The 21864-nt window shown below is 37.5% G+C and overlaps 2 protein-coding genes across 2 annotated transcripts in view; one reads left to right on the top strand and one right to left on the bottom strand.

Moving 5' to 3' along the window:
- Positions 1-2958, bottom strand: part of micu1 (mitochondrial calcium uptake 1) — an 87519-nt gene extending 84561 nt beyond the window's left edge. The window contains exon 1 of the mRNA XM_058795008.1: positions 2769-2958. The gene's annotated coding sequence lies outside the window, so the exon portion shown is untranslated. The remainder of the gene's footprint in view (positions 1-2768) is intronic.
- Positions 2959-12815: 9857 nt separating this feature from the next.
- Positions 12816-21864, top strand: part of mcu (mitochondrial calcium uniporter) — an 87979-nt gene continuing 78930 nt past the window's right edge. The window contains exons 1-2 of the mRNA XM_058795009.1: positions 12816-13704; positions 13816-13991. Coding sequence (XP_058650992.1) covers positions 13602-13704; positions 13816-13991 — 279 coding nt within the window. The 5' untranslated portion in view covers positions 12816-13601. The remainder of the gene's footprint in view (positions 13705-13815; positions 13992-21864) is intronic.

Here is a 21864-nt window from a genome sequence, read left to right as displayed (position 1 = left end):
ACAGGCCTACCACCACGGTCGCTCATCTTCAGCGTCACCACCACCTCGCTCCCGACAACTGTTTCAAACTTATTTTTAACATGTTCAGTGAAAAGGATTCACTCTGTATATGAATTATAATCCACGCTACATGAACCGTTTCATATAAACTGGAATAAATACAAAACTAGAGCCAAACTAAAACTGAAATGAGACATTAGTAATAAATAGTATAGTGAATAAATTAAATAATCTTAACTAAAGGACATTTAAAACACGTATTTCTGTACATTTCGAAATAAGGTGCATTAAAAGTGAATACATCCTTGATTAATATGAATATTTTAATTTAAAACGTATCCCCGCGTATTTAATCTTTTAAATAACAGCGGAGTGAGCGAGTTTTTGGATATGGTAAGATTAAACTTATTTTAGTGAAAAAAGTACCACATTTCAGCTATCATTTTGTTAGGGTGGATACACAAAATATTATTTTATCCTTGCTTCTAGGAAATCCTCAATCTATATGCTTTCTAACAGCTTCATGTTGCCTTAAACATTTAATTTTAACATGGCTTTAAGCATTATGCATTAAAGTTTCACTTTCACCACGTAAAGCCGGTAAATGTGGTGTTTACATGTAATAATCGTAATATGAGTTTACCTTCTAGTACGAACCCAGAGTCTCTGTATCAGTAGGAAAGCGATAAAACGAGCTTCTTCCAGCCGAAGACACGCGTCGCATTTCGGGGCAAAGCAAAAAATAAAAAATTGTCGAACAACAATATGAAATGCGGGAAACTATTCATTGGTTATTCTAAAATTAATTGTATTACAAATTATACTACAACTGGAAAATACTAAATTGATAAAACTGTCCGGCGTGATGACGTTTAATGTCTCCGACAGCGCCTGTAGTCCCATTTAGCAACTTGTTAGCAACCGTCTTTTTTAAGAATCATAACCGTTTTAAAAAATCATGAGGGTGGTGTAACTGGTGTGTTTTATGTCGTAGAATAAAACGTGAAAGTATCTTGAGCTTGTGTGAACCACGGACCTTATTTAAGGGATTTAACCAAAATCCCATTCAAAAAACCCATTGACTCTGGGACGATGGAACCGGAAGTGCTAAAATGCACTCGCTTCCGGGTTTTCGCCTACAAAGTGACATCATAGTTCCCCCACTCTATAGAAGATTGGAAAAAGCTTGCCTGGTTTTTTTGGATGGTAGGGTCAGAATTTGAACTAAACAACATGAAAACATGGATCCATCCTGCCTTGAATCAACGGTTTAGGCTGGTGGTGGTGCAGGCCAGGGGATATTTTCTTGGCACACTTTGGGTACCAACTGAGCATTGTTTAAACAACACAGCCTACCTACTATTGCTAACCTTAGCCGTCCTTTAAAGACAACAGTGCACCAATCTTGTGATGGTTACTTCCCACAGGATAATGTGCCATGTCACAAAGCTCAAATCATCTCAAACTGGTGTCTTGAACATGACAATGAGATCACTATACTCAAATGTCCTCCAGATCTCAGTCCAATAGAGCACCTTTGAGATGTGGTGGAATGGGAGATTCGAATCATGGATGAGCAGCCGACAAATCTGCAGCAACTACATGATGCTATCATGTTAATATGGACCAAAATCTCTGAGGTAAGTTATGTTCCCAGCACCTTGTTGAATTCATGCCGTGAAGAATTACAGCAGTTCTGAAGGCAAAAAGAGGTCCAACCCGGTACTAGCAAGGTGTACAAGTGGCTTTTTGAACAACTGATCTGTTCAACATTATATAATGTTTGTTAATGACTAATTGGTCATTACAGTTATTAGTTAATGGTGCTGGACATCCATTTGTAACTATTTTTTTATGAGGTTTATCAGTAAAAGTGTCTAATTGCCCTGCTGAAAAAACCAATAGAACCCTGCCCAAAACACAACAGAAAATGTAATGGATTTAATGGTTATAATGGGAATTGTATTAGTTTTAATGGAAACTATAATGGTGTCTACTGGTGGATCCTATTGGAAAAATGCCCAAAACACACTACAAAAAGGAATTTTGTAATGGTTTTACTGGAAAAAGCTAATGGTTTATAATGGTATTTTAATGGAAACCATTAGAATTTCTGTGATGGTTTCTATTGGGCTTCTATTGTGTTTTTTTAGCAGGGTGTTATAGGATTTAGTTCTCCTAAATAAAAGCTACTGCAGACCACCCCTACAATACCATGTAAATACACAAAAAGAAGAAAGTAACATAGTATTAATACCACAAGACAAGGCAACTATATTCATAACAGAAATGTCAACATGGTCTGAACGTTAAACGCGTTTGTCAACAAGAGCGTCAATAACGCTTTTACTGTAGAAAAACAAAACGAGCCAAACAAATATGACACTGCTTCACAAGAATAACATAAACTGGGTCCTAAGCGACTATAAGATAATATCCAGAGTTTATAAAATATGAGCCAGAGTTTATGCTGGGCATGTGGATGAGCTGAGGAGTTGTTATGCAGCTGAAGCATTAGCATAAACTACACAGTTTAACTGTTTCCTTTTCACTGTTACATGGTAATATATTGTAAGACGTCTAGAGACTGCATGGATATTTGTAATTATTCAGTTTTCAGCTGTAGTATGGTCGTACGCACACGATCGGTCACATACAGACAGCCCAGCTATCTAAAGGCAGACTGACGCTGGCTATGCTCGCTAACTCCTGTGGTTGTCTGTCTCTGTCAGTGGAGTGAAAGTGATCTGGTCTGATCATATACTCACTCTGACACTTCAGGCGATCTCAGTTAAAGTCCTGCACGGAAGATTTCTTCAGTAAAAGCTATAGGTTCTCCTCCGATTCTCCGTTAACGGCAGTCTCTGCTGAAGTTCCGCGTCTACGGAGGCCGAGCACAAACACACCCCACAGCAAGCGTCAAGAGCCTCCTCCTCCTTAACTCATCTCCTCTCCTCCCTTCTGTTTGTAAACACAAGTATTCATGGGCGAGGTGAAAACGCTTTTGTGTTGCTTTCGTCAAAAATGTAAGTGTTAGTAGGAGTGGTTGGAATAGACAAATGGATGAGTCTTAAAAACAAGGTGTGCTTAAACTGCTAACTTGGCTCAATGCTAGTAGATAGGCAATATATGCACTTTTGGTTATTGTAGCAAAATAGTTTATTGTCCATACTTTCGAAAATGTACATTGGTATTACAATGTTTTGGACACTAACCCAACAAACATTGGTAATTATATTCTCTGTGATACCATTTAAATACCATGGCAATGGTACACTTTAAAAAAAAGGCATGCTTCCATGAAGAACCTTTAACATTCATGGAACCCTCAGAAGGTTCTTCATAGTGGGGTTGAAAAAAAAGTTCTTAACATTTTTAAATGTTCTTCGCATTAAGAAAATGGTTCACTGAATGGTTCTACGGGGAACTAAAAAATGGCTCTTCTATCATTGCAAAAAAAATAAAAAAAAAATAAAACAAAAAATAATTTGTAAGAGCATAAAATGGTAATCATACAGTAGCCTATATGTCCATATCCATAGTCTCCGTAGTACTTTTTTGTGAAATAAACTTGCTTCTCAATTTACAGACGATGCTTACGTAACATTAAATTACATAGTTAAATCTGAGTCATCATTAAATTAAGTGCTATGACTAAGATAAGCCTTTCACCCTTCATAATCTCTCCTTACACACACACACACACACACACACACACACATATACACACATGTTCTCAGACATAAAATATCCAGGGATTTATTTCAGAAATGTATTATTCTGTGGTTATTATTAAACCACATTTTTTTCTATATTGTGTTGTCATAAATAGGGTGTCACCTTGCCAGAAATTCCAGCTAAACTAGCTTTAGATGGTAGCTTTTAACTGGTTGAAACTTATCGTAGTTGCTCAGCTGGACAACAAGCAAGAGTAACCAAAGTCAAGCTGCAGTAAAGCTGGTAGACCACATTGTCTAAGCCAGTGGAACTAGACAGCCATGTTCTAAAATAAAGCTTTGACTATAGTTGACCTTGACCACTTTAGGGCAGTATGACTTGATCTTTTCAGCAGGGCCTGATCATAAACACTTAAATGTCTGTATTCACTTGGTGCGGAGCTGGATATTTGATTCAGCTGAATGATTGCATTTCCACTTCAAGACGTCTGGCAGTCTCCCTGCAGATGGAGATGGCTCAATATCAAAAGTGTATGCCCAAATCACACAATACAAGAGGACCAGAAATAGGCCACATTTTTGAAAGTTTTTCTCCTACATGTATGAACTTGCTTAGTTCTTCTAATTCCTTCTTTCTTCTGCCCTCCTCTGTTTCTCCCTCCCTTCTGCTGTAATTCATGTCCTAGTATTATCACACACATACTCCCTCTGCAAAATAGTCTGTCTTTGGCAAATTTCCTCTCTGGATCAACCAACCGTGAAACAGGATCTGAGCTGGGGTGCATAGAGATCCATCTATGCAGACTATTCTATTTTGGATGCTCTCGAAGACCAGATTGTTTGAAGTTAAATGTGGATTTATAATTTAGTCTGTGTGAAGCTTGGCTTTGTCACAGGGTTATAAAGAGTTCACTTTTTGCCATAACCCACTAAATAATTAGCCAGTGTTAGCCTGCAAGATCTAGTTACATCAAAGATTCTATATACAAGTTAAACACTGGACAAACAACTGCTGGTGCATTGATATAATAATGCTTGTCAAACAGCGATAGTGAGTAGTGAATTAAGACCCAATGAAACCTAACCTCTATCCTTACATTTAGTACAGACAATCCATGACAGGTGACTGCACGATTTGACCAATGAAATCAGCTGAGATCGAGGGTTTGTATTTGGTTTGGGAGGAAAAATCATGCTGTTGAAGTCATCTATGCTGGTCTTCTCCTAAAAGATGCCTAAACAAACTTTTAGCAGATACACTAATTTCAAATTTCTCTCCTTGGAAATTGCAAGTATAAATCTTCATTTTGACTAAACAATACACTACCTTTCAAAGGTTTGGGGTCAGTAAGCGGTCGGTAGGGTGTTCTGCTAGATGGTTATTTACTGGCCTAAGTCAACGTGGTTATCTATGTTTTGTTTTTGTTTTTTTAATAAAAAACATATAACTTGTATTCAGAAAGGACAAATTAAATTAATTTAATAAAATGTTACAAAATCTATTTTGAAATAAATGCTTATCTTTTTGTGAACTTCCAATGAATCCTGTAAAAAATTTTAAGCAGAACAACTGTTTTCAAAAGAAACAGAAGAAATGTTTCTTCTTTATAAAATAAATGAATAAATGATTAAGTCATGGCAACTTATGTTTTTACATTACTCTAATTAATCAAAATAAGTTCAACAATTTCAATTTAGTTTCATTTAAATATGAAAATCAACTTAATTTTTCAAGTTGGTTTAATGTAATTGAAGTTGAAATGACTTGTACAACCAAGTTGATTATACCTAAAAATTTAATGTAGCAACTGAACATAGGTTTTTATGTTGAAATAGGTGGGAATTTTTTACTGTGTTGAGCCACAAATCGGCAAATTAGAATGGTTTCTGAAGGAACATGTGACACTGAAAATTCAGCTTTGCCATTACATTTAAAAAATATATTTTATTTAAAATATTTTAAAGTATATTACAACTGAAAACAGTTTATTTAAAATTGTCATGTTTTTTCACAATATAGTTTTACTGTATTTTTGATCAAATAAATGCATAAGAGTTTTCTTTCAAAAACAAAAAAAAATCATAATGGCCTCAACTTTTTTGTAAGAAGCTATACTGACCCACCTGTATGGCCAAGAGAAAATGTGATTGTATATGTAGGAATATATTGAATATTAGCCAGCCATCATATAATCATTCTTTTGGTGTAGTTAGTAGTTGTAGTTAGCATTAGCCACAGTCAAATTATGAAATGTATTTCCTTGGAAGATATTTAAATATGTTTTGATGTAAAAAGGACCAGACTTCATGCCTACAGTCAAAAGATCAAGACTTGTAGTCTATTCATGCAGAAGTCTCACTGCTGTTCAGAAATAACCACAGGCCACTGACTGTTCTCACATTCATTTTGCGAGTGGAGCCAGACTGGAGACGTGTCTCATTTTAAGCCCACTTCTCTGCACCCTTTTGTATCTCTATAAATCTCCATACCCGTCTCCATGGTGGCCATAATCAATTTTTAAGTGTGTATTTTAGTTCATATCCAACTAGTCACCAGTGGTACAGTCATTCATGAGGTGTAAAATAGAATAACTTACAGCAATATTTCAATTCAAGTCTATTTCAGTCTATCAGAAATGTCATTGATCTGTTGAGTGCTCTCATAGCATATCCAATTTCTCTGCTGTCAGACTGACAGAATCTCCCTCCTAATCATCGAGGCCTTCTAGGCGGCTATTTTAAGCTAGAATAAAACATGATGTTTTATTGTTCAATGTCAAAAAGTGTACATAAAAATAAAGCCTTTTATAATCAGGGGCTGTACAGGGCCTTTTTTCTCTGGTGAGAAAAAGAGATTGGCTTGCTTTTAAACATATTGTTATTGAGTTTTGGGGGGAGGAGATGTTATACGCTATAGTGCTCAGTATTTATGCTGCATTTACATGGAACAAAGTTTTGATAAATCTATTTTCTCTGAGTTTGGAGGAGGGGATGGTGGAAATAAAAGATCAGAGAGGATGCCATTTTGAAACCACAATGGGCACAGAGTGGTGGCCCTGATAATATCTGCACGCAAATTCATCTTTATTACAATAGACCTATTCAGATCATACGCCTACAGCATGACCAAGCTAGCCTTATTGGCAGCATATGTGTCCTCATCTCTTTTGTTTTTAATCCTTTCCATGTTTCTTTATCACAGGAAAATGTGCGTGGCAACAATGAAAGTATTGTGTCCGTTTAATTTCTAAATGTAAACAAAATGTGTTTGAGGAGGTGACTTTGAAACGGTAGCTTACTCAATGCATCCACAACAGTTACTTTCGAAAAACCAGTAGAAGCTGTTTAAAAAAAACACACACAGATAACCACATTGACTTAGGCCAGTAAATAACCATCTAGTAGAGCACACTATACTAACCGCCCAGAAAACCCCAGAAACCTCACAACCATATGCTAAAACAACATGAAGCACCACTCATATTCGCTTCATAAAATGGACAAGTCTAGTTTCTTTCTTTCTTTCTTTAGATTTAATTTATATACATAAAGTCTATATATATATATATGAAGAGTTCAGATGCAAAAGTCTGAAATTTTCATAGAAAAAGGTTCAGTCATTTTCCTCTAATGGCAATTTATAGATCCTTTTCTATGCAATTAAAGTGAAATAACTGAACATAAGTATAGAAGCTTGATAAAAACGCTCACTTTAGAAGAACATTTCAGATGGCACTTAGAGGCTTTTGCATCTGAACTCTTCATATATATACTGTATATATATATATATATTAACCATTTGTTTCGGAACTGTCTTAACATTGACAGTACTTTTGAACAATGTCAGAATGTAATTGCTCTAAAAATAATGAGACAGTTGACCATTTGACTAAAGTGGGCAAAATTATATGTACACCAAGGACATATTGTAAACACAAAAACACACACTTTGCACACATACACACACACACACACACACAGGTTTGTTTCATTATATTAGTGAGGATAGACTTCCATTGTTTTTATATCAGGTTAATGATATGTTCTATCACCTAACCCAACCCCTATCCTCTAAACCAGGGCTGGGCAGCTTCGGTCCTGGAGGGCTGGTGTCCTGCAGAGTTTAGCTCCAACGCTAATCAAACACAACTGTCTGTAACTTTCTTGTGATCTTGAAGACATTGATTAGCTTCTTCAGTTGTGTTTGATTAGGGTTGGAGCTAAACTCTGCAGGACACCAGCCCTCCAGGACCGAAGCTGCCCAGCCCTGCTCTAAACCTACCCTTACGCTACATTTGCATCAAAACATGTCTTGCCTGAGGCTTTTTAGCTAGTAAGGACCAAAAAATGTCCTCACTAGTGGGTTGTCATATTATTTCACTATAAGGACATTTGGCCCTCACAAGTATTAAACAAGTACACACACACAAAGATCAAACTAGTTTGACCTAGATGACCTCAAAGCTAACAGACATGCTAAAAGCCACAAAACACTCATTGTGATTTACAAGGATCTTTAAACAGAGGTAGAATTTGCCCGTTCAGAATTTTTAAAACCAGAAAAAGCAGAGCTCTTATGATATTGTTGATATAGAAGTGTAGACGATGTTGTTGCTTTGGCTATCTGTCATCTGCGTGTGTGTATGAAAGAAATAAATGGACTCGTGTTACACGCTGTTAATCAGGTGTGTGTGATAGTTCCAACAGAACGAGTAATGCAGGTTCAGATTTCTGCTTATCTTGTCCAGTCACTATGTGTGTGTGTGTGTGCGTGTGTCAGAGGAACGTCCTGCCATGCATGAGAGGAGGGCCGAGTCATCAGGTGTTCAGGCGACTAAGAGTCTAATGAATGGGAATATGTGCCCTTTAATAGATCAATTCTCTCATCCAAGTATTTGTGCTGTGGTGTGGACGAATATTTCATACAGGCTAGTGAAGGATGTCAGGTGCTCACTCCCTTTCTCCCTTGATTCGCTTCTGAGCTCTGGGAGCGGTGCATTCATCAGGTGCTGACAAATGTTTCCATGTCGCTGTGGTTACCAGTCCTTATGTCCTCTCCCTAGACATGAATATGTTCCTGAAACGTGACCTTGAAATGAGGCGTTGAATACCAAGTACGCTGTTTAAGGAATTCTTAAAGTGCTTTATTTATTTTTATTAATTTTAAAAATATACATCAGTTTAAATTATTCCTTTAGAACATTATATTCAGTCACACTTTATTTTAACGTCCAATTCTCGCTATTAACAAACCATTAACTATGACGTTTGCCTCAATAATCTCCTTGCTGCTTATTAATAGCAAAGTCCTTTTAAGGCATTAATAAGGTATTCTATAGTCTTTGTTAATAGTTAGTAAGGTAGTTGTTAAGTTTAGGTATAAAGGATGTAGATTATGGTCATGCAGAATATGTGCTTTATAAGTAATAAACAGCCAATATGTTAGGCATGCTAATAAGCAACTAATTAATAGTGAGAACTGGTCCTTATATTCTTCTTTTTCTTCTTCTCCACCTGCACAATTTTAAGAAATGTATTCATCCAAATTACTTGGCCTCAGGTGTTCTGTCTATCTCTTACCTGAAACTTTCAATTATAAACTTTCTTTGGTTGCCTTGCAAGCACTTCTGTTTCCTTAAGGAAATGTAAATCTAGTTCTTCTAATTCTTCTCCTCAATGAATTAGCTGAAACCTCTACACAGACAAACTGCACTCAATTTTTTTTTAGGTCATTTTAACCTTCTGATGTTCATACAAGATGTGTTTTTGCATTCCATCTGCACATTTTTTATTTGTAACGCTACAGTCACACTAATCACCTTGCTTCATTCACTTGTTTGTCTTCTGATACGCACCAAAGTTCAAGTTTGTGCACCTGCAAATTGGCATAGTGCACAGACATTTTCCCATTAGCCAAGTCAGTAGACTGACCTCCTGAACTCTTGGCTGAATTCAAAGAACACACAAACTCAAAGCTGCACTTGCAGCAGTGTTGCCAGATCTAAAGTATAGGTTGCATGCTTAAAGACAAATTTGACTCACTACTTAGTTTTTAACGCAGACATTTGTAACTTGAATGCGCTAGGCTTCCAGTGCCATTTGCTTCCATATACCTGCAGAAAAACAGTTTATTATTCTTTTTGAAGTTTTTAACACGTTATGCGGTAAATGAATGAACACTTTTAAAGCAATAAACCAATTAGATGAATCTGAGAGCAGGATAAATATATTTGCATATAGACAAGTGTACTGAGTGTTTTATTAGCAACAATGTATTGGAGTTATTATGCTCATAAAGATGCCTTCTGTTCAATTCCATAGCACTCACTTTTTTATATTTGATTTTAATGTTTGATAAACTTAAATGGAAAATGATTTCTATAAAATATTTTAATGAGGAAAAACAATGGGTTGTGACATCATCATAATATTTGAATGCAGAATTGCAATTTGTCTTCTTAAAACAATTTGTATACTGAATTTTGATGGTTCTTTTAGGCCGTTTTTGTATAGTACTAATAATCTTTCTCTCCCTTTACCCATCTGAGTTTATAACTTTTATATTGCTTTATACGTATAATACTTTCAGACTATTTTACTGCTTTACAAGCCCTGCAGTTCTGTTCAATATGTTACTTTATATCTGCATGTATGAAAGGGGGAGTGAGAGTGTAGATGTTTTCTTTTGTTCTTTAATCTAACCTCCTGTCGGCCCGCATACTTCAAGTCCCTGACTACTGGCTGTATACCTTTGGACTTAGTGTCAGCTAAATCAAACCCCTTGACATGACTGAATCTCTCCAGTCCAGATTGTCCAGTTAAGAACAGAGCTTTTGTTTGTTTTATCTGTTTGACTTCTCTGCCAGAGTTCATCTGACTCATCTGTAATTCATGCAGATTCACTGATAAGACTCCTGAGGTGTTCTGAGAAGAACCGGCTCAAATACGTGCCCGATTATCTCCCATGGCAACAGAGGAGCGACTCGGAGAGAGTTGTAGGCAGAGAATCAGGATGTCAGCCATGTTTTCCAGCGGGTCTTTAGAGGTCTGTGACTCAGCAACAGGTGTAAAAAAAAAAAAAAACTGTGACTTTTTTTTTAGCCTCAATCACATGGCTCAAGTTAACAAACTGCCTAACAGCTGTTGAACGCACATGCTGTCTTCAAAACTATGGCCGTCTGTATATTCAGTTAATAAGCAGAGGATTTTGTGGGTAGATGTTCACCAAAACTAGGTAGATTGCCAAATAATTCAAAAAGTATCGTAGAGTTATTTGAAAGCTCTTATAATATAAATATAAAGTTAACCTAGTTACCTAATCTGGCAACAAATCCCATAAACATTCAGACTACACACTTAAAAATGAAGATTGCCAAAAAAAAAAGAAAAAAAAAAAAGGTTTTTGCAGTGATTCCATAAAAGAGACATTTTCAGAACAGAAAGAACAGTGGTCATTTATTTTCTATCAATTACATATGATTTTGATGAAAACCGTTTGTGAATAAACTTGATTATATTGATTAATGAATCTTATATTAAAGGACTTAATATTAGTGATTTCTTTCCTTGTTCTCTGCTATTTACAAAGAATGTTAATAGTGTTACCGGATATTATTAAGTGGTATTAAAGCAAATTCCTAGCTATTTGATGCCATTACTGTTGATTGTATAAGATACCTTTTAGAATGTTTATTTGAAATGAAAAGGCAAGATTAAAGGCCTTAGTTCAGGCTTATTTCTTAGTGCTTTTATCAATTGTGTTCATAAAAATAAAGGCAAAAAACGTCAGTAAACCACTCCTCAAGGGCGAGGAAGAAACACTGGGAGGAACCAAGGCTCAAAGGTAACACAAATCCCATCTGACCGACCTTGTAGAATCACTCCTTGGAAAGCTCAAAGATAATGGAAAAGTATAGAGTGGATTTGAAATATTTGAACATCAGCAAAGGTTCAATTAGGATGTATGCAGTTGTCTGTGATTTATGTAAAATTGTTGATCAATGACATGGTAGATTCATGGGAACTATCAATAACAACCATCTGTTTCTAGCAGAAGCTGTACAGTGCAATCCCAAAGTAAAACCCATGTCATCTGTCAATGTGTAATCTAAATAATGCCACTGGTTCAGATCAATGCTAAAATAGTGTTTTAGATTGATCAGTGATCTTTAGAGTAGTTACAGCTTGTATGCATTAGAGTCATGTATGTTGTAGACGAGCACTCAAACATTGGTTGAACTCTGGAATGTGTAGCAACAATTTACAGGGTGTAACCTCCCATGCAACCTTTGAACAGACCAAAACACACATGTTTGGAAGCCTCAATTGTGTTTGACAGCTTAGTGACCCTTTTGAGATCAGAAAGAACTAGCCCTACTCAAGGATTCAGAGAAGCATCTGCATATGCCAGTAGATTGAATTCCAGTGTGTACTGTGTTATTGCTTTAAATGGATTAGGTGCCTTGACAGAGTATATTAAATGCGGTTTGGCGTTTTCTCGTTCCTATAACTCCAAAGAACTGTTTGAAGGACAGACTAATAATAGAGACATAATTATATAATGCACAGGATGGATCAGTTGCCAAGAAGCAAGAATGAGTGACACAGTGGCACTGTGGAATGTCAGGTAGCCTAGGAGATCATTTAAGACACATTTCTAGACTTTTTATTGAATGTTTATTGAATTTAGCAGTGAAAATGTAACTTTTTATGACTGTGAATTACACTGCAAAAATTAGATTCTGGCTGTTGCCTTAATATTTTTCTAATTGATCTGAACTTTAAAATTTATTTACTTGGTGCAATCCAACACATTGGTGCAATCCAAGTCATTAAAAATAATGGCTGCATCTGAAAGTCTAGGCAGCTGACTTGCTGCCTTATCAGGCACCTCATGAAACTGATTTTGGACAAGCTTCTGAGGCAGCATAACAGTTTAATGATCTACAACAAAATAGAATGGGTTTTGATGATAACTAAACGAATATTTAATTACTATAATACTGATTTCTTGCTCGAAATAACATCAAAAGTGCAAAATGTTAGTCAGAAATATACATTTCCACACAAACTGACCACCAAACGCAACTTTCAGATGCCATCTTTATTTTTTTTTAGCTCAAGCATCATGGAATGGAAAGCGCAGAATTGTGGGATATCAAAGGCAGCAAAGGATACATCTATGCTGCCTTCAAAATTCGATCAGAAGAAGGTACCTTCGGAGACAGGAAGTGAAGCAGAATTTGGATCCGGACGTGCCTTGATGCTTTCCCGCCTTGGAATGAGCTAAAAAAGCTTTAGAGCTTTTGGACGCAGCCAATATGTAATTATTTATATAAACATTATTATTTATAAGTTCATTGGAATGGTGTGTACAGGGGAAGAGTACATGTTAATTCAAAAACCCATTGATCAACCACTATTTAGAATATAGAAAGGTTAGGAAAGCATACTGGGATTGTGTTGTTTATGTCAACTTTAACATGGCTGACAAGGTGGTGGTGATGCAGCACCACCAAGTAGGCTAATTCCTGGCATAGGCTATCTACCACTATCTCTGCAGTGAACAGATGTGTAACTCTCTCAAAATACAGAGAATAAAACATTAAGGATTTTGTTTCGTGGTTTAATAATGCAAGCATAAAAGGTTAAATATAGATAGCATATAGAGTTAAATGTATTTTTTTTCCTTCCTAGAGAAAGAACATTGGAGCGCGAGCGTCCCGCGCTCTCTGATTGGTCGAACTGACGTTCTCTTCAAGTTGTCAAAACTACAGAATTGCGCGCATTCTCATTGGACGAAAAGAGTTTCAAGCGGTGCCAGCAGGTAACCGCTCGGCCAATCAAAACGCCCCTTTCATGTTGTCCTAGAGACCGTGGTATTTCAGTCTACGACTTCCTTATATTGACATTTCAGAGTGTGTTATGAGATATAACCGTCTAACTGTGTCAGAGTTTCACTCGGTAGAATTACAGGAGCTTTTGCTTCGAACGCGGAACTACAGCAACCTGCTTGTGAAACATTTGTGTAGGCTATATACGTGTCTGTGCGCGTTTGTGTGTAGCGTTGCGTGTGTGTGTATGAAATATTAGCCCAGCCCAGCAGCCCTTCCTATTTCCCCTCCCTTTCCTCCAACAGTCTCAGTCGGTTCGCCCGCAGCACTTGCGTTCTCTCGGCCGGGTTTCACTCCAGAGATGGCTGCGAAAGTGTGTAGATCGGTCCTCCTCCTGTCCCGGAGCAGCGGAGCCGTAGCCTCTTCTGCTTTTCCCGCATTCGGTGTCTCCTCACAGCGGCATCATCAGAGCACAAGAACGGTGAGTCCCCGGAATGGAAAGCAACCGAGCATGGGTGCCGCTACCGCTGCTGCTGCTGCTGGACAAGGGGAGGGTTGTGAAGGGAGAGATAAAGGGGCTGGGTTCTTCTCTCTGGTGAGGGTTAGATAAAAACAACCCGTCACGGAAGTGTTTTGGGACGTTTCTGTCCGCATTGAGTGTTCCGTGCATTGCACAGTGATGATCAGTAGTGCTGCATCATTAACCAGTGCACTTTCAGTCGAGCTGTATAAGACGTCCCGTTTACCGGAGGCGTTTACACATTTACAGCCCGTGTCACGGCTTGACTGGTGTATGCACATTACATTTGAACTTTGCATGCATGCCACAGAATCGCACGCGTGCAATCGGATGCGCTCTTGGCGCATGGGCTCCGTGCATTCCCTTCCAGGATAACCTTGAAAGCAACAGTGGTCTCAACTTTAACGCCGACTCCGAGACACATCATGCACTCTCCGTGATTGATTACGTGGCATTGGACCGCTTCAGTAATTTCGAGCATGCAAAGCTTGTTTTTTTCAAGGTTTGCAGAACTGGACGGACTGTGTGTGTGAGAGTGTGTTTGATTCACTGCAGTGTCCGATTGTGTGTATGTGCATTGAGAGAGAGAGAGAGTGACAGTGCGGCAGGACTCTTGTGTTCACACAGGACGTTGCCTTCAAACGTTTTCAAGACGCGTTATAAAGTTGAACTGTTCTTAACTTGACGCGCCGTCTTAAAAACGCAACGCGACGTCGGACGCATGCGTACTCGGAACAACAAATAAAAAACAGCGCAGACCTAACGCAAGAATGCGTAACGCCCCCTGCTCGTATGAAGTACTGTCATTGTTGGGTAAAAAGGAGTAGCCTATACGCGCCCTCACAGGCATGCATGTTCACTTCAGTTCTTCTTAGTTTAATTATGTCACTCCTCCTCTTTACTCACACACCCCTCCCTTTCTTTCTGCGGGTGTTTCCCGTTTCCAGCGGCAAGCCTGTGGGTTTTCCTTTGAGCAAACTCCAGTGCGCATTGCTCAATGGCGCTCCAACATGTTTGGAAGCTCGTCAGCTGGAAAGAAAACATACGGGCAGTCCTTGAGACACCATCATAGATTTTGATTTGTCCAACCTTCATGACTGTCAAGTCAAAGTGAGAAAATGTGAGGAGGAAGGCAAGGAGTTCCCTTTCAGCAAAGTACTGTGGCTGAAGATATAGCTGTTTTTAAACTTAGCATAATGTCTATCTATCTATCTCTATCTCTCTCTCTCATATATGTGTGTGTGTGTGTGTATTCTTACAAGATTTGTACTTAATAACATGTTTTTGGACAAGCTGCCATTTTGGACCATAGTTAAAAAAAAATACAAATTTTCAACTCCGGCTCATTGGAAAAACACCCCTGTAGCAGCATTTCTGCCGAAACGATATTGCATTGCTTGTACGTTTCGCGACACTTTCATAGTGAAGTGTCCAGTGCGTGGCGCTAAAAGTGTGCTTAGTTTTATCTGAAACATGAATTTGGCAACATTCTTTTGCATTGCTGCTTGTACATATCATGGCACTTTGGAAATTAAATGTCCAGTGAATTATGCTAGTAGGTTAATTCTGTATTGATGTTAACATACCACTTATACTAAACCAATAGTGAACATTAGATAATATGCATAACCATGCCATTTTCACTTGCTTATACAAGCTGTTTTATCGTAACTCGTGTTTCAGAGTGCTCTGCATCAAGTGCAGTGCTGTACCAGGTGAGCTACCAAGCAAGTTTACCATATCAGAAAACCCATAAATATGGAACTGACTATGTGATACAAATGTCAAAACTCAAATTATTCACTATGCTAAAAGTGTTTTGAGGACATAACACAGTATTGTGCATGGAACCATGCAAAATATCTTTCTTAATCGATAATGCAGAGAATTGTGTACTTTAAATTCCGTGATATATAAATTTGGTAATTAAACAGTACTGTGATAAATACTGGAATACTTTCTGATTCTATCGCTGATGGTGTCTTCTCAGGAGTTTTATTTTTATGGGTTTTCTTGCCAAAGATATAGGTGACTTGGAATTTAAAGTCTGAACTTGAACTAGTATTTGCTTTTGATGAGATTGCAGCATACAAATAAATCTGTTAGTTGTTTACAGAACCATACCCCTTAGATTGGCAGATAATCACAACAGCAGACTCTCACATCCTTCTATGGATTAAGCAGTCCCAGTTTGATCATGAATCTTGTGTGTCTCTATTTATTTCTCTCTGGGCAGTAATGTTTGTGACTCTGTTGGCATTTATAGTGTTCCCCAAACCAAGCATGCGTAGCCTCTTACGGTGCTTGGCACAAACCTGTCTGGCTGAGATGCTGCAGTGACAGGTCTCTGACAGCAAGGCCATGCTGCCTTCATCTGTTCATCACATGCTAGCTGAGCACCAAGTCTCGAAGCACCGTTTCATCATAAACATCCAAAGCACAGCTGTGAGGTGTTTAACGAATTGCTTCAGAACAACGTTTTCCCTAAAGACTATGCACTTCAGTAGAAATAACAAGGCTTTGAGTGTCTAAAACACTTTCAACCTTAGCTGGACATGAGTGCCATGGCAAAACAACATCCTCTTGGATCACTAGCTGAAATGCCAGTCGCAGTGTCAGATATTTAGCCTGACTCTGAATCTAGGCCCCTGAGATATGCACTTAACTCTTGTTGGCTTGTTTTTGAATCTGTTCAATAAAACGTCTCCTTTCTGAATGTGGACAAGTACAGAGACTACTGAAGAACAAAGCAATATCTAAAGAAGTATATAACCCTGGTGATCACTGTGGTTCACTCCATGGCGTATCTTTTTAATCCGGGCACTGAATTGTTGAGTGTACTCTTTTGTATCAAGCCTCGAGCATATGCAGAGAGCATGTGTGGAGGGTGAACCAGCTGCAGTGTAATCCTATGAAGTATAAGCAGTGTGTCCCTTTGCATACCTTAGAGATGTTATAAGAAACGTGCAGCATTAGTTTCCAGCCATATGAAAGACCAGAAGATCTTTTTCCAGTCATAATAGCCATTGTACAATGTGAATGCTTATTCAAAACACGCCGAATTAATTATTTGTGAGGTCTGGTATTGGTGTTTAAACAGACGATTACATACCAGCGATCACATCATATTGATACGCAACTCAAGCAAGTCTATATGCGTAGATTGCTTTTCCATTGACATGGCAGCAAACGTAAAACCGTAAAAACAACTAACTTCCTGAATGCAGCAAAATGTGTTGAAGCAGTTTAAACTAGCCTATGCCAACTTTAAACATTTTTGGAAGTTGTGACAATAATAAAAAAAAAAAAGGATTGTGGTTGCATTTCAGGTCAAATGTGTAAATAAACGTAATTTTAATATGAAACGTTATTACATATTTGGATGAATAGTTTTGTGTGTGTGTGATCATGAACGTCATCAAACCACTAACTTCCACTTTTTTAATTTTTAAAATGAACTGGATATGAATTACAACCCTTCCCAGTTTGTTAATCCAATTTGGAATCTGATTAACTGTTGTCATGACTGACTGGGCGGCTTCAGTGATTTAGAAAGCAGGAACAAAAGAAGGTTGGTCAAGAGATTGCAACTCTCATTGTCCCAGCTGGAAACTCCAGAAACCCATCTGCCTATTGACAGCCAGGGGCGAGATAGCAACTCAGAACTGAACCAGCATCCAGTTTTTGATAGTCCTTAATTATGTTTCAGGCTGTTTCGGCTGCGTATCTGAAGCGACAATGCTTTAGGAGCTTCTTAACATGTGACATTTTCCTGTGGCTTCATATTTGTCTAATTTGGATGGTTTGTGGAACACTACTGTGTGTGTTCTGCCTGTCTCTTACAGTGGACAGCTCCATAAAACATTCTCCTATCTTTTGTAAGGAACTCTATGTTATGTTTACAGATTGCTGTTGGCACACATCTGTCCTTTACCTTGATAAAAGAGAGCTCTGCTATTGATAGGAACGCTGACAATCTTAAATTCGTTTAGGTGCATGATCATATCGACAATTAGATTTTTACAATTTCATCCCTTTTAAAGCATTGTCGCCAAATTTATACACAATAAATGGGACAATATTTTAGATTTTAGCAAAAAATGGACAAATCAGCCCAATCATGTTGGGATAATTTGCCCCAAAAAAGATGATTCTATGATGATTTACTCACTGTTATGTTGTTCTGACTGTGTATAACTTATTTCTCATGTGGAACACAAAAAAAGTATTTTTTAAAGATGTCTCTGTTTATTTAATTATTTATTTCTGTACAATAAAAGATAACGGGGATGAGAGCATCTGTGATAATCTTTTGTGGGGGATTTGCACTTCTCTACCATTTGTAGTAGCATGAATAATCAGTTATGCTTGCCTTTGCAAACACACCTAATAATCAATATATGGATGCTGATTAGGATTTTAAGATGAATAATGAATAGTCTTTTAAATGGACATCTCTGTTTTAACAAAGGAGCATGCCATTTATTCAGCATTGAGGAATGTCAGTAGGGCAAACCTCTGGGCTGAATAATAAGCTCCAAATTATGCAATACTGTTAATATAGACCTTTATGTCTAATAAAAAAGATGATCCATTGGTTCAGTGTTCATGGTTATGCACCTAGTTATGGCTTGGTACAGTTGTGCCTGTAATCATTCTAAATCCTTAGATGCAGTTTTGTAGTAGACTTGTAATAGACTTTGTAATGTGTTGCATACATTTAGGTAGGTGTAAACTTTTGTAAGCTCAACATTGTGTCCCTATGTATCTTTCCTCACAGAACTATAAATATTCCAATTATTCATGAGGTTGACAACTTCATAAACAGAAGCATGAGCTGGATCTAATACAGTGGAAGTGGACCGAATAGAATGTCTGAATCCATACACTCTAAAAAATGCTGGGTTAAATACAACCCGGTCCTGGGTATCGTATGGACAAACCCAGCGATTGGGTTACTGCCCAGAAGGTTGGGTTAAACATTTAACCCAAGTGTTGGTTGAAAACGACCCAATCGCTGGGTTTGTCCATATTTTACCCAGCATTTTTTAGAGTGTAGTATTCATAAAACAGTAGATGAAAAGCACCTGGATAACCTGATACTTCCACTGAGATTTTGAAGTGTGTATGCAGCGGATTCTTTATTATCCATTTGAGGCCACAGACAAGGCGTTACGAATTGCAGACACACCTGATGCTGTAGGACACATGACCATGCCATTATGGCAGATGTACCGTATCTGGATTTCATTCATACTACACACATTCACCCATACTTTTTAATGGTCGTGAAGTTTGCTCCTTAAATGTCGTTCTCACTAGACAGAATATGATTTAGGAACCAGCTACAGATGTTTTTAGGTTCATTTCCGTGGCTGTTCCAAAATCTAGTGAGCTGACTTGCGGTCTCCCGTTTTCTCGGGGCATAATTCTATATTGAACGTCAAATGTATGTGACCCATTTGAAACCCTTTAAAACAGGCTGCAACCTTGTGCATCTGTTCCACTCCTTACTTTTGACAAATTATATCAGTGCAATTTTCCATTTACATGTTGCTAAGCTAACAGTAATAATTAAAGCATATTTAACCAAATGTAGTCCTTTGTAATTTGATTAGCAATATTTTTGGCATTAAATCAATACAAAGTATTATAATGTTTTTTTCTTGCTTGCAGTATTTTGGTTGATTTATTCAGTGCATTTTGATATTTCAAGGATACAATAAATGAAATGGACTAAAATATGGTGACCTCTCTTTGTCATTGTAAAATGCTTTGTAGGCAGCTTACTAGGTTTTGGAACGGAGCCACTGATTCTGTTTAAATTAGTCAAATCACACAATTTATGGCAAATGTAAAGTTCAGTTTTAATTTAAGAAAGACCTTTTCACTTACTCCCATATGCAATATTGTGTCTTACAGCCACCATTCTAATTAATCAGTTTAAGTATTTTAAAATTAGCCGGTTCTTGAGTGTGGAGAGGACAGGGGCGTATTTAACATTCTGGGTGACAATATTGAAGGTTATTAGAGCTGCTTTTAGTATAAGTGCCCTTACATGAAAGCTCGACCTCCTCGTTGCTATTGGGCACAGCACACTGTGCTTTCCTATTGCCTGTAGGTGCAAGTCATGCTTAATGCAGGCAGTAATGGAGGCCAGTGTGAGTAATATGATGATGGATGAGGAGGCGGTTGGTTACCCCTCTGCTCTGATGTTTCCCCTAGATTTTCACACTATTACAAAACCTGGCCATCTGATTGGTTGAAGGAATATTGGACACACCACAATGTCATTACTTTTGACAGGAAAACAAATCTTTCTGTTCATTGCGGATCTGCATCAGCTCGGTAAATTAGGATTTTAGACGAAGGTCATCCGAGCTAAGATTCCGTTTGGATGGATGCAGTATGTTGACCGTTCACTATAGGTTGGTGTAAGTACTGAATTAATGCATTTCTGGGTTGGTAATTGTTTTTACGCTTTATACATATCTGTTTATAGGTTTGCAGTGATGCATATTTCTAGTCATTGAAGGTCATTTCCAATCTGCGTGTCTACAGTGCATCCGCACCCCCTCTGCTTTTATCACTTCTGCAGCTGCTTTTGAATTCTTCTTTTTATATCTGGACAAAGTTATTAACTCTGCTCTGCTCATTTTCATTATTCGTCTTTTATTTAATTGCACAACAATAAATGAAATTTGATTTGAAGTAGTTCATCAGTTTGAGCACCTTGCTTGAAATCCATAAATGAGTTTAGGAAAAAATCTTCCTGTCCAGATTGTAATGTGAGCATCTGAAAATATTGCCTGCCTGTCTGGCAGACTTGAGATTTTAAACCCTGTCATCAGAGTGGGTAATATTAAGCCAGGCATTTTTTTTAGTTGTGGAATGTATCCATGAACTATTAATTATATTAATTTAAGCATGAACCTGGCAATGAAGATGTTTGAGTGTTAGCCTATAACTAGGTTGTCATGCTTCCAGAATTTCCATAGTCAATGTGAATGCAAGTAAAATATGCATAACGAATATTAATGTTCATTTAAATCATTAATATGAACATCATAAAGCTTGTGGACTTCAAGTATTTCTCAATGATATCACTATTGTTACAAGTTTTCCAAGTAATTATGCATAAAACAAGTAAAATCAGTAATTAAGAACAAAAAATCTAAATAAAAATTGAGCAATGGAGCACATACAAACTACAGAACAAAGATACAAGAGAAGTGAATAGTGTTTAAAGTATGCAGTATTATCAATTAAGTATTCAAGTAAACGCTGAGAAATAGAAGCCTATTACACATGATATTTTGACACCAATGTGTTCACTTTGCATTAAAACCTTGTCAGTACAGGCATTTTAGACAGAAAAGTGAATTTGACACATGCAGCAACATTACTGCATGGGATGAACACTTTTCTTGTAATCCAAGGACCAGTAATTCTGAAATCACTTTTTTTTTTTTTTTTTTAAGTCTGTATTAGGCATGTACATTTACATTTATGCATTTAGCAGACACTTTTATCCAAAGCGACTTACATTGCATTCAAGTTACAGTTTTTACATTTTATCAGCTCTTGCTTTCCCTGGGAATCGAACCCATGATCTTGGCGTTGCTAGCGCCATGCTCTACTATTTGAGCTACAGGAAAGACTGCACAGAGAATTTGGAAATGAACAGACTTGCATTGATTGCATCATACATGTTTGCATATTACTGAGGTTTTGAGTGAGATTACTTTATTAGCTATTTGCATTTCCAGCCCTTGTCACTCTTATCAGAGGATTTTTATGGCTTGTATCTTGTTCGCATGCACTGCCTAGTTAG

This window comes from Onychostoma macrolepis, chromosome 13 (genome assembly GCF_012432095.1).
Source record: "Onychostoma macrolepis isolate SWU-2019 chromosome 13, ASM1243209v1, whole genome shotgun sequence".
In the NCBI taxonomy this organism is placed as follows: domain Eukaryota; kingdom Metazoa; phylum Chordata; class Actinopteri; order Cypriniformes; family Cyprinidae; genus Onychostoma; species Onychostoma macrolepis.
Note: the sequence above shows the minus strand (reverse complement) of the source record. Positions and strands in the feature narration are given on the sequence as shown.